The sequence below is a fragment of the Antrostomus carolinensis genome, unplaced genomic scaffold (genome assembly GCF_000700745.2).
Source record: "Antrostomus carolinensis isolate BGI_N321 unplaced genomic scaffold, ASM70074v2 scaffold38354, whole genome shotgun sequence".
Classification (NCBI taxonomy): Eukaryota; Metazoa; Chordata; class Aves; order Caprimulgiformes; family Caprimulgidae; genus Antrostomus; species Antrostomus carolinensis.
In genome coordinates this window covers 88,948-102,668 of record NW_010313531.1, presented here as the reverse complement: position 1 = coordinate 102,668, position 13,721 = coordinate 88,948, and the positions used below count along the sequence as shown (strand labels likewise).

Here is a 13,721-nt window from a genome sequence, read left to right as displayed (position 1 = left end):
GGTGGGGGGGATAAAGGGAGGGGACAAAGTGGTAGGGAGGAAGAGTGTTTAGCCTAACATACTCCAGAGAGGATTATCCACACTCTAGCATCCGCTTTGCCACAGTATTACTTCCTCTACTGTCTACCACCTAGGAATGGTCTAAATATGCCTATTTCCAATCATTCCTGAGACAAGCTATTTACATTTTTCTATTAATTTAAACCCTTTCATTCACTCCCCCCCTTTTTTTTAAAAAAAAATCTTTTCAATAACACTACAATATCATAGGAGCAGATGGCACATCCTCAACACAGAATAACGGTCTAATTATTTCTCTGAAGGAAGCCAAGTAGGGATAGAAGTCTTACAGACAAGCAATAAAAAAAAGTTTCAGCATACAAACAGAATTCCAACAGCAAGAAATGACAACTGAAGAACTCTGAATGTGTGCGACAGGGCTTACGTATACAAACTGCAGACACACATCGGGTTACCCGAGAAGAAAGTACAAAGTGTTCACTGGCCCTACAAAGAAACACCTTCTACACAGTTGTCCGGTACTTTTTTCATCTTCCAGCAAGACATCTAGTCCTCACTGTTCTTTGACATATAATGCCACAGTAAAGCATGTTAGGGGTGGTCTAGTACAATGGCCCTTGTATTAAAGTAATGAATTGCTAAAATCTTAGGAAAACATCATAGGAGCAACTGCAGAGACATGCTGCCATGCTGCTATTCAAGGGCTACACCTGCACATCAAGAAAGACTTGTTTGACAGCCTTCATACACATTTAAAGAACAAACACATATTAAAATGTGATGTGCTACAATAACCTTTTTCTTCTTTGACTCACACATTTTAAGTAACATCTCAGTTGTCAGATACCACTAAAACACTACTCTATCCCACTATTCACACTCACTTCTTTCACTCTTGCCACTTCCAAATTTTTTGTTCTTACAAAACATGTATTTCAAATTATATTTTTCATACTGTTCTTTGCTTTTCTCTTTTTGTCAGTAAATCTCATTTCTGCTTCCCACACACATTTGTATACACTCTTACCTCCTATGTCATATTTTTGTCTATGTGCTCATTCTTCCAGCTGTTTAATGTTACCTGATACTTTTCTAAAAAAATACAATCAGTTAATCTTCTCCATTATCCTATATACATATCTTACAATTATATAGTTTATTAACATAGTAAAATACTTTTAAGTTGGTGCTCTTCAGTTGTATTAATTTTTCTCTATGCAGCAATCTGGTATCTACATCCTACTATGGATCTTTGTTTTCACTCTTGCTTGCATATTCCTCACCACCTCACCAGTAACACAAAAAAGTTGCTATTTTTGCCTATGCACGATATGAGTGAGCTTCTATGTTCTCCCTAATAACTCAAATATCCAGAGTTCTACTCTTACTACACTTCCTCAGCCTCCGAGATAGCTGTTAGAAAGAGTGTGCTCTGAGATACTACTTTCCCCAGCATTACAAGATTGTCCTTTAGATTTGTATTCTGCTCAAACAGCTTTAAAGTCTTTTTAAATTTGAAAGAAGCAAATTACTGACTGCAAAGACAAACTAACATACACTTGCAGACACGTCTTTTGCCAAAGTGATCATCTGTTAAATTGCCCAAGAAATTGGTGCTAAAGGCATTTTTTGTGTTTATGTCAAAGTTCTTATAGTGTGTTTGTTAAGAAGTGACTTAATTTTTTTTTTGCACAGAAATAGAAATTTCCTAGTCTGTGAAGGATGTAACAGCTAATAAATACAGCTTTTCATACTTGTAAATTGATTATTTAAAATATTGCTAAATGTGCAGACAACAAGATGCAAACCTTTAACATTCCACATTAAATTGTGAAGAAAGTTGTTTTTAAGTCAATGAACAAAGGTAGGTTATAAATTCTCACTAAGAAGCCAACAGTATGAATTCCCATTGCTCAATACCTGTACAGTACTAAATTCTGTAATATTTTTCAGCACAAGTGAGTCAGGCACATACAAATCTAGCTTTCTCTGACTGGCATCCAGATGAGGAGAGTGTTTCTATGTTAGCAAAGGTGGAAGATGGTCAAATTTGTTCCAACTTACTTTAACAGTGAGAAGTCAGCTAATTTTTTTCTCCAAGGTACTACCCAAGTAACAGCATACCTTTAAAGTAATTTAAAAAGCACAAAACATGCTCTGAAGATGCACACTGACCACTACATCTGTCTTAATATTCCAGTGAAGTATATATTTTTTCCTGATAAAGAAGAAATTGGTAAATCCTGAAAAGTTGTCTGAAATTATGCCTTAGTATGTTTACTTGAAGTACATTCCCATAAGGAGCACTAAGTACAGTGCTAATGTGCATAAAATGTTACTGTCATACTGCAAAATTCAGGCTAATTTAATAATGCCTGATGTGCCTCACATCATGTTGCAATGATGCAATAATATGCTGCTAAATGAGTCACCTCACATTAGCTTCACAGCAATAGCAGAGCTGATGGCTATTGAAGAGAAAATGGTGTAGCAATATTACTGGAAACACTGAGGGACTAGCTTTCTATTGGATTTTTTTTTTCTTCGTCCGAAAACATAAAGATTCTAAAGCAGCCTTATTTATTACCAGTATGCACAAAACTTACATAATAATAGCTGCAGAAATTAGTTTAAAAATCCATCTGCTGCTACTAAATAAAATATATATAGTATGCACAGTATCATATAAATTCTTCATATGCTCTCTATGTAGTATTTCATGTATTATGAAATATAAGTAGGGTATGTATATATAGATCATGTACTAGGTAGAGTAGTATATATTTTATGCAGTACTCTATATATAATTTTACATAGATTAAGTGAAATATATTCAGTAAATATAATCCATAGCTCCTTCCAGCATTTATGTATTCTATAGATTTATCGTTGATTAAATTTTTTTCTAAATAGGTTTTATAACATTTAAAGTGTCCCATTGTCATAGAGAACATACAGATTAGACAGTTCAAAAAATAAAGTAAATTAAGATATGACTCTTTATAGAAAGGTTACACTTTAAACAAAAACTGGTGAATGCCTCTTCAGTTCTTGCCTAACATCCACTATATTTAGAGCTGGATTTTATCTCCTTTCTTGCACAGGGGATAGTATGCAGACTTGAAATTATTAGGAAGGGAGCATAAATGTGTTATCTTCACATATCAAAAAATCCATAATGTCTATTTTTTGTGCATGATTGCGTGGAATTAAAAGAGAACATTAAGGGGATATTCACAAATAATTTACTGTCTTCAGCCTAGCGATGCCAGTGGGGAGAGACAGACTTTGCCAGGCACGTGAGAACAAGCACTGTCAGGCTAAAGGAGGCCCCCCCGCCCCCTCTGCCAATTAGCTGGGGCACTTACAGGCTCATGGGGATAAAGTTAGCTTCTGTGAAGACCCACAGAAACAATTAGAAGAATTAGTCTAACAGCTACACGTATGGCACATTTATCTCAATTTCACTTTGAAAATAGTGCAGGTTCCTGGCTTTCTTAGAGCTCAGGCCTGTCAAAGCAACGTGCCGTGACAGCTGGGTACTTTTTGATGATATTGGAAATGGGAATCGCATTCAGTATCTGAAGTCTAATTTCATTTCTTTTACATAAGCTACAGTTTTCAGTATTAAATTACACAAATATAAAGAAAACCCTTTTTATTACAAGAAGCTTTCTGAAAACATAATCTCTATATCTAATTTAAGATTTGTGAAAAGATGCCCTTCCCAAATCTGCAATTACACAGCCAACAGGAATAGTGGAATCCCACACAGAATTCACAACCAACCTTCTCTCCTCCAATTCACAGACACAAATAAAGATGTTGTGTCAAGCCAGGTAGCATTGCATTTCGTTCTGATAGCAAAACACAATTTTTACAACTCCTCTAAAAGCTGTCAATTTTTTGTCCAGATAAAAGTTTATGATATTCATTTAAACCAGCTCTGCATAAGCCTCGATTTGTCATCTTACCCATCCACTTAGAGTCTATATAGTCTCTGAAATATCAGGGAGAAAAAAAAAAGTTAGAAAGGTGTGGAATATAGTAAAGACCTGTTAGAAAGAAAGAGTATGCAGTAAGGTACAAATAAGGCCAAAAAAGGAAGAGGATTCAGAACTTGATTGCAAAGCACAAGACAAGCACAGGTTTTAATGTAGCACACAAACATATACCGTTAACCTTATTAACACTAAGCCACAAAAAACCCACATCTTAAGACAACTGCAACTACCTTATTCAACAGTTATTTGCATGAATGGGCCCAGTACAAAAGTACTATACTCTAGGAACACCTTTTTGGAACACCTAATGGAAACGAAACCTGAAAGTACGCACTTCCCACTTCCTGTTTGATAAAATATTCCTAAATTAGCCATAGTTACATTCTTGTGACTGTTATACCGGAATCACATTTCTCTACCCAAGTTGCTTAGGTTTTTAAGCTACATTGAGAATCAAGCACGCTAACTCCTACAGTCTAAGTACAAAGCCAGTAGGCAGCTAAGAGTCCAAAGAAATCACTGCTTAGATAATTTTCAGTAAAGAGTGAGAAGCGATAGCAGAAGTCTTAAGCATTTGAGTTTACAGTGGTCTTGAAAATTTTCATTCCAGCCCTCTGTAAACTTAATAGGAAGTAAAAATTAAAACTCATCACACAACCACACCAGATTATTAATACCACTTACACAAATGACATATGGGAAGAACTTTGGTAAGAGAAGAAGAGGTTTAAGAGTATTTGGAGAAGTTAGGTATCTTCAATTCATTTGTACCCAGTAAGATACTCAGAAGACTGGCTCTTGCCATTCTTGCAATTTCAGAACCTTAGTCACTGTCTTTGAAAACTGTCCTTGAGTGTAAGGACTAAAAGAGAATGAGGTTGGTTGGTTTGTTTCAGGGAGGAACAATACGGTGGCTTGTAATTTCTCAATAATTTAAATTTAATTTTTTTGAAGAACACTGGAAGAAATGTACTGAAAATATCAGAAAATAACAAAGAATTTAGATGGATTCAGCTAGAATAAACTCTATAAAACCAATCTCATTTCCTTCTCAGATAGCATAAGAGGTGTTTTAATAAGGCTTTTACTACTTTCACATTTCACAGGTAAACTAAGGAACCAAGGACAACCAAAACTACTGCTGAATACAGAATATAGCTGTTAAAAAGACAGTAGCTAGGAGTTCATGATCAACACTGGGTGAATGTATTAACGGAGGTTTTGCAGGCATCTGTTTTGGGCATCATTCTACCTCTTAATTAGTGACTTGGATGAAAAATGAAGACCACATTTACTAAATTCACAAAGCAAATAACCCAGAAGGATCTACAAATGCAGTGCAAGCCTGGAATTCAAAACTGCACTGACAAGTTTAGACAAGGTAGAAGCAATGTGCGAAGAAGTAAATACATTTTTGCATATGGAATCTGTAAACTGAAAAATAAAGGCGAGGAATGACAAGCTGGCCAGCATTACCGTAAGAAGGTATTGGGAAATTTAGACCATCACCAGTCAAACAAGAACCAAAGATTGGATACTTTTTAAGGATGGACTATTTGAGCATGTCAGAGACAATGCAGCTGATTCTTCATTCAGACTGTCAAAATGACCTCCCAGGATCATTTTCGACCTTCTTCTCGATGATTGCTTCCAAACATTGTAGCTATAATGACAGCTGTATTTCAGGCACTGTCATGGATTTATGAAAAATAGGAAAAAAAAACCCAAAACAAAACCGCAAAAAATTGAGAAATCCCACTACATTCCAAGTTAGCAAATTATTTCAAACACTGTCAGATTTAACGGATAAGACCAAATTAAAGTACAAACTGTAACTTATCACATAAATTTAAATTTAATTAAAATTAAATTAAAAGTTAACTCCATTATGTTTTTCTATTTTCCTGAATATAAAACCAAAACAGATTTACCTACAGTAACATTTTTCCCATATACTAAAAATGTTTAAGAAAGAAGAAACTGTGGGAGAAGAAACAGTAGGAAGCACATCAAAAGAATAAACAGAATCAGAAGTGATGTTAGTAGAAACAAGTATGCATTAGGTTTTGGCTTTAAAATAGCTACATGTAAAAATTAATATTAAATGGTACAATTAGGAGATATAAAAGCATTTTCCTCAGTGAGAAGTCAAACAACATTTTACACTCATTACCACAAAGCAAAACAGAATTTTATGCAAAGTTAACGTAAATTCATTTTCCAATACAGAACAAACTTAATGAAAGAGTAACATGGAAATTAATTTCCTTCAAAACTAATGCCAAGTTTAAGTTATTATATTTAAATACAGTACATACAGAGTTATTTGAACAATACAAATAACCCTAATACAATGTTTTACTGTCTAGACTGGCAATAATGTGAAGCCCATAACTTGAAGAGGTATACTGCTTTTTTGTGAGAATGCTACTGAAAGCTCACCCATACAGTTACAAATGAGTCTTTGTTCATCACATCTGTGTTGCAGAGAAGTAGTAAAGGCTGTGAGAATGATCCTTTCATAATAGGGGAAGCAATGTTAGGATTGCAATGCCACATGGTGCTGCCCATTCGCACTTTCCAAACTACTAGTTAAGACTTAAAACCAAGATGTCACTCATATGCTAAGTTTTATCCTCCAGAAGAAATATGCTCCTGAAAATATAATTTAAAGGCAAATTGTCTACTTACAGTAAAATTTAAAAAGGTTCCTCTTTGAGAAAACAAACATAAAAATTTCTTAGAATTAAAACCATAGTATATTAGTTATTTAACTCTTTGTCAACAAATACAGTGTGTAATCAAATGCTGATTATACTTTTTAAACATTTAAACTTCCTGTACATTCAAAACAGACTTTTAAAGAACAATCAACAGAGAATTCTTAAGAATTAGAATTGGCTCATTAGAAATAACATGGAAGAAATCTTCACTCTAAAATGAAGATTGAGAGACATAAAAAAAGTTTTCTTAATTAAAAAACACATTATCAAACCCACAAAATAATACACCATTACACTGGATAATCTAATTGTTAAAAACTGACAGTCTAGTAACACTGTTTTCCTTAAAAAATGCACATGTTCTCCACTAGGAGTAACAGTTAACTCATGAACTAAATTCAGCAATTACTGGTTTGGGTTTTTTTTTTTTTACAAAGTATATGTGAAAAAACTGAGTATCACAGACTAATCATGATATACAATCAGTACTGGTCTGCAATTCTGTTTGCAGACTTGGAGAGAGGAACAAATAACTGCAAAGGATAAGAAAACTCATTTCACAATGATCTGTAGAAAAGATGTGATACACACAACTGAAGCACACTGCTCAATACGCTCAGACTGGTTGCAATCTCCCTTTACTAAGAACGTAGGACTTCACGCTCATGAGCTACAGAACCAGTTCCACTTGCACATAGCAAAAGTATCTCCTCATAGCAAAAGTCTAAGTGGATGTATGTAAGCGCAAGGCAATTTGACCACTCAGAACCCAGAAAATCTATTCTGCAAATTGTGGAACACGTTCTTGTTTATTATGTTTGGTAGCCTGACACATTCAAGTAACTTATTATTTCAGATTATTCCTTTTGCTTTCAATCATCACTATACTTACTTGACAGCCTGGTAACCCCGTATCTCTACCATACAATGGAAATGGACCTCTATCTGAGCTTTTTCCTGTAAAAGAAAGACATTTGAAATTAGGCTATTTTAAAAATCTGCTAGATACATGCATCAGTTGTCCTTACTCAGTCAGTTCAGAAAATCTGTTAGTATCATAGTAAATCTACAAAAATTAAGTCGCACGAATAAAAATAAGCTTTTATACACCTGTGTTTAACATACTCAAATAGCATTACTATAATAGATTACATACTTACCTAATTCCATTGCTTACGCAACTGATCAGTAAAAAAGAACTACTACTATTTTTATTATTATAAAATCCCTATTAGTATGTTTAAATAAAAAGGGCAAAGGTCCAGCTTCACTTCTGTTATCAGTGAGCAAAGGTAGAGACACTTCTAGGCATTTCTTTTTTCCTCTATGAAACTAACACATAGCTGGTACCATCTTAGGTGCTGAATATACTAAGCAATAAAATAAAAGCAACAAAACCACATTAAAAGTGAACAAAAACTTCAATTCAGAACAACAAGAAAACCCACACTAAACTTAAACCATGGCTGAATCAGTCAGCTCTTGACCCTCTCAACCCTTAAATCCTTAAAAATCCTTTCATTTCACATACATTCCAGTCGGGTACAAAACTCAAGCAGTACAACTGGTCAAGACAGCAAAAGAGACTCTTCTCTTCTGCCATATATGCAGTATTTGCTCGTAGGTGGCACATCCTGAATATAGTGCCTTGTGTAGAGTGGCTGTCCTCTGGTGTTGCTATCTGAGGTCACAAGAAATTAGCAATATATTTGTCAATTCCAGAAAACCTACTTAGTGCTGTATTTGTCGATTCTGCCACTAAACTGGCATGCTTGTATACTACAACTCAGGGTGAAAGTTCTCCAGTAGGGCTCAGAAGTTTATCAATCAACACTTTAAAAAAAATGCCGTGAATGCAAGTGCTGAACCATGAGAAAATCATCAAGTATGTCTGTAACAGAAAACACCAAGTGCATATGTCTGCCCTAATTATGACACAGTTAGAACTAACACCCTATAACACCACTCAGAGTCTAATCCAAAGGTATGCGTTAATAAACCATGATACCTATCTAGTTGAAAATGAATGCCATCTTACCCAACTAGGCATTCCCTTTTCTAAGCAACGTATGTGTTGTCCAGTCCTCATAAGAAGAAAAAGTAGCCTTTCTTACACATTCCCATTGCAGTGATAAACAGCTCCATGCTATTGCAATTGCACTTCTAGAACAGGACTTCCTTTGCTTTTTCTGATTTTCTCTCTTACTACCAAAAATCCCCAAATGTTATTTAGTAAGAGGAAAAACTAAAGTATGCTTATTGTTCATTTTAAAAGTGCATCTTGTGTAAGCAAAGAGGAAGAAGTTTGAATCTCTTGAAAAAACATCTCTTCAAGATTATCATCTTGATAACTACAAGTAGTCTGGTCAACAACAGTTTGCTTGAAAAATGGCAGCTCTGCTGTAACAAAGGGAGGAAAAAAGTTAACATTTTTCTGCTGAAGCAATTTGCCGCTAACAACTATCAGGCACCAAGCAAATAAAATACCTAGCATGCAAAATTATATGAAGTAGGATGAATCATGCTGTTCATATTAAACCAGACTCAGCATTTTCTTTCCAGAAAATGAGATCTTACACCACATGATAAACAACTTCAACTGAAGTATGTAGTATTCCAGGCAGGCTTTAAAACAAATGTTTGTACAAGAGTCAATTAGAGAGGCTAGAAAAATTATTATTTAAATTATGGTTTGTGTAACAAGGAAGAAATTGTTAGATAAGAATGCATAAAATCACGTTATTTGAATGTTATCACTGAAAAAGTTTAGCAGGTTCATACTAAAGGAAAAAAGCTGAATAGAATAGCACAATCTATACTAAATTTGGTTCTAAGAACCGACTGAGTAAAGCCAAGGCTGCCTAATGCTGCACTGCCTAAATATTTACCAAGAATTAGAGCTGGAGCAAACTAACATTTAACCTGTGTTCAAAGGGCTAAGCTTTTCAAGGAAGGGTTTGGAAAGAGACCTAGGATCAAGTACAGGATAGTGCCTTTCCTAGAAAGAGTCTCCCAGACACATCCCCAGTGCAAACAGATATGACTGAAACTGGCAATAGTGTCACAATGTTAAAAGTACACATTTTAAAACAACAACAAAAATCAGCAGGCACACACTTCAGAAACACATGTTGAGCCCACACTCAAGTCCTGCTCCTGGTTCTCTCTTGTACTGTGTAACTGCATCCTGTTGTGCCTTTTGCAGGACTGGAGCACTGTGCTAGCAGCATGATCTTCACATTCACATAGCAGAAGGATGGGAGAGAGGCTGAGCTGTTGTGGGCATCACTAGAGCACGTCTGTTGCACTGCTCATGAGAGAAGAATAAGGACTCCACCAACAGCCCCTGAAGCTTCACTGATACTACATCGAAAAGGTTTCCCAGAGTCATGCTCATCTGGCAGTATCACAGGATGGTTTTGCTATCAACACAATGGAAAAGCAAAAGAGTATTGACTACAAATCACCAGTTGTCATTTCAACATACTTCAGCTTCTCCAGTCTAGGCATGATGCTATTCTCACTATCTAAAGCCTTGTAAGCAAATGTCACAGGCAGTGTTTGCTTATCAATAGAAAGAGAAAATACTTGGCAACTATCCCACACGGTGAGTCAAGTACTTGAAAGGTGGGTAATGTCAAGTCTGAGACGATGATACCTCCTCATTGGTTTAGCAAACAGGTAGGTCCCATACATAACGTTGGATCAATGCATGGACAGTCTCTGGCATCCAATAAAGTTCAAACGCATAGCCAAATATATCAAAGCAGAATCCCTGTGGTGCTTTTTCGCTTATCAAATACCTTTCTTAGTTATTCAGATTCTCTACAGATTGACAGAAGAGCATAAAAATGTAGAGGTTACTGTAAAAACCAAACTTATTGGAGAAACAGTGCTTATGAGCACACAAATTTTAAAAATACAATGACATTGAAAGCCAAAGCAGACCCTGAAATGTCTTGCAGGTTTACCCCACGAGATTTGCTGTTGAGTGTCTTATACCTTCTCTCTGATTGTATTCTCTCCACCCTGTCTCAAGAGGGTCTTGTCTCAGTCACTGCTCACTACACAGATGGCAATAGTATCTTTTTTATTATAGGTGGAAATTCAGAAACATTAATACTCAGCATTAAGGGGACATGAGGAAACTCATTACCTGACATTAAGGAAGGCACCTGGAAGAAGAAGGGTATGCAAAAACACTTTTACATTACAAAATCCTCACCAAATGTTTTTATTAGCACAGGTTTGTGTACACATGGCTGTAAGGTATCATGTAGACATACCAGCTGGGAAGGTAAAGTAACACCCAAATGAAATTTATTTTGTCTTCAGATCCTATTTGATTTCACAAAACATTTTGGAGAAGTAGAGCAACTTCGACCAGTTTTTGCAACCTCAACACTTCCCAGACTTGTGCAGTAGGGCTTCCTACACAAGGCTATTGTGAACCATCAGCTCCTTGATCATGTGTGTCCTAGCTCACGTTTCAAAAGTTATGGGCTGTCATTTTAGAAGCAAAATCTATGCCTTGCTTACAAAGTACCATCATGGTAAACTTTTCTTCAGACTACATATCAGTGGCTCTATACCCTAGAGTTCTGTCTTCCAATCAGATCTGAAATAAAGCAACTGACATTTAAAAATAATTGAGTTGGTTTTATACAGAAATCTTAAATCTGCACAGATCACCTCACAAGGCATTTGAATCTTTTAATAACTTGGAATGAGTTTGTTGGGGGTTCTTTTTGTTTGGTTTACTTGGGGTTTTGGGGGTTTTTTTTAGTAAGTTTGATGTGTTTTCATCAACAAAAACTGCAATGACCTAACTGCTACTTAACAGGCTTAAAGCCCAAGGACTATGGAGTTAAAAGAAAACCAACCAAGAAAATCCCACTAAGCATTTTGAATGACAAATATTTCCTAACTTCATAAATGTAAAACCTTGACACATTGTGTACCAATCCAAACTTTAACAAGCATTTAGTAATTATTTTTCTCTTGCAATCGCTTGTCTAAATGTGACATGCTCACAACTTAATATAGCTTTTGAATACTGCACAAGGAATTGTATTCCATAATAAATCTATCTGTATAACAGCTGTGCAGCCTAAATACTCTTAACACAGAATGAACTGAAACAGCAAGATGCAAAGTGATAGTGAGCTGAAAACAGCACTACATTAACTCCATGGAGGACTACTTCAGTCAGTGTGCTATATATGCCTGTCAGTAGTCACAGTCTTTTCCCACTGCTTCTAGATAATGCCTGGTTTATGAGAGGATGACAGAACAGAACTCTGCAAAAAATTACTTCAATTCCCACAGAATTAACCCTTTACAGACTAAAGAGCTTTCTCTTCATTGCTAAGAATTTACTTGGTTGGCAATACGGAAAGTACCAACATTTTGTAATAAAGCAATGTTTATCATCCAGTATGAAAACCACAGTGACCACAGCTGGCAGCTGCTCTGTTTGTCAGACATGAAGTACGTCTACTCTACTTGTACAGAGAATAATCTTTCAGTGAATCTTGAAGCATGTTATTATAGTTTCTAATCATCATTTCATCACTGACAACACTGTTAACCAGTCACAACAGAGAGCCTACCCAAAAGTCAGTTTATAACAAAACATTATTGACACCTTTGAGGATTTTTTTTTTTTTTTTAAGTTATTAAACTGGTGTTGGTAGATTTGGCCAGAAATCAATGTTTGTACTGCCTTCTCTCCTGCCAGGTTCAGTAACAAAGTATCCAGCTACAAAGTATGTGTCTTTGTTACTCACAGAATTAATACATTCAAATATTTTTTCATATGTACACCCAATATAACAAGGAACAAGCTGCAGAAGCTACAATGACAGGTGCATATGGATGACGCAAGAAAAACATTGAATAAAGTAAACATTTTTCTACAACTCTTAATACCACTTTCCAACATCACAAAGCAGGAATAAAGTACGTAAAGTTTATAGAGTAACATCCTTCTTGCTGCCTCCAGTACAGGTCCATTCTTTATTTTTTAAAATTTTGTTGGTGATAAAAATTCTTATTCAGCATTTATTGAGTATGGTGAAAAAATACTACATTTTATTAAAACACAAAACCAGCCCTGCTCCTAAGATTTGGTGTGCTGCCTTCTTCTCAGAGGCAAGACTGACTGACATATGCAGTGATAAAGGTTTTACTACATATCCAGACATGCCCTATGCCACGAGAGGGAGGAATAATTGCTTTCTCTTCTACTGCTATACTGGCCTACTCATTAACAGAGGCTGTCAGAGTTTTAATACCTGTCTTACACGTACAATCTTATCTCTAATATTTTAAAGGTACATAATACACACATGTATATATTGTGAATACATCTAAAAATATTACACACGTTTTTCCTTATAATACTTAATACTTATAAAACTCATGGAAATGAAACAGAGATCTGAAGCAACACAATCTGAAGAAAGTGCCTAAAACAAATGACCTCCTATTCTCTTCACAACAATTTGTTTAAGTATTATTGGCTAACATGTGCCAAGCACGCTGCTGGCTACACTGAGGATGTTTAACAAGCCAGTGCCAGCAAGCGCAGCTGCTGGACTTGCAGCACCCTCCTCCTGTTCATCCCAAGCCAAACTACTCGCTCGGCTATGAACAATGAAGCAGCAACACAGGAAAATGCCAAGTGCAAGTGAGATTAGTGATAAACTACAGGATCCCTACAGAGGTCAGTGATTAGCAAGTCCCCAGTCGTAATCGCTTTCCTAACCTAGCCGTTATCTCATCATACGCTCCATCTTAGCTCCGTCTTCTTCTGACTGCATGCAGCTTCCCAATCAATAACCCCTGAAGTCTTGCAAACTTACCCACACTGTCTTACCTTTTAATACAGCAGTGAAACCTACACAATACAAATTGTCTGCAAATCCCTAATACCAATTTTGATCCTTAAGATCAGTAAGTAATTCATACA

The 13,721-nt window shown here is 35.8% G+C and overlaps 1 protein-coding gene across 1 annotated transcript in view; it reads right to left on the bottom strand.

The window, feature by feature from the left end:
• Positions 1 to 7,640: 7,640 nt before the first annotated feature.
• Positions 7,641 to 13,721, bottom strand: part of LOC104524483 (transcription factor 12-like) — a gene marked incomplete at its 3' end in the record, with an annotated part of 94,956 nt that continues 88,875 nt past the window's right edge. Inside the window, exon 6 of the mRNA XM_010167383.2 lies at positions 7,641 to 7,705. Within this exon, the coding sequence (XP_010165685.1) occupies positions 7,641 to 7,705 (65 nt within the window). The remainder of the gene's footprint in view (positions 7,706 to 13,721) is intronic.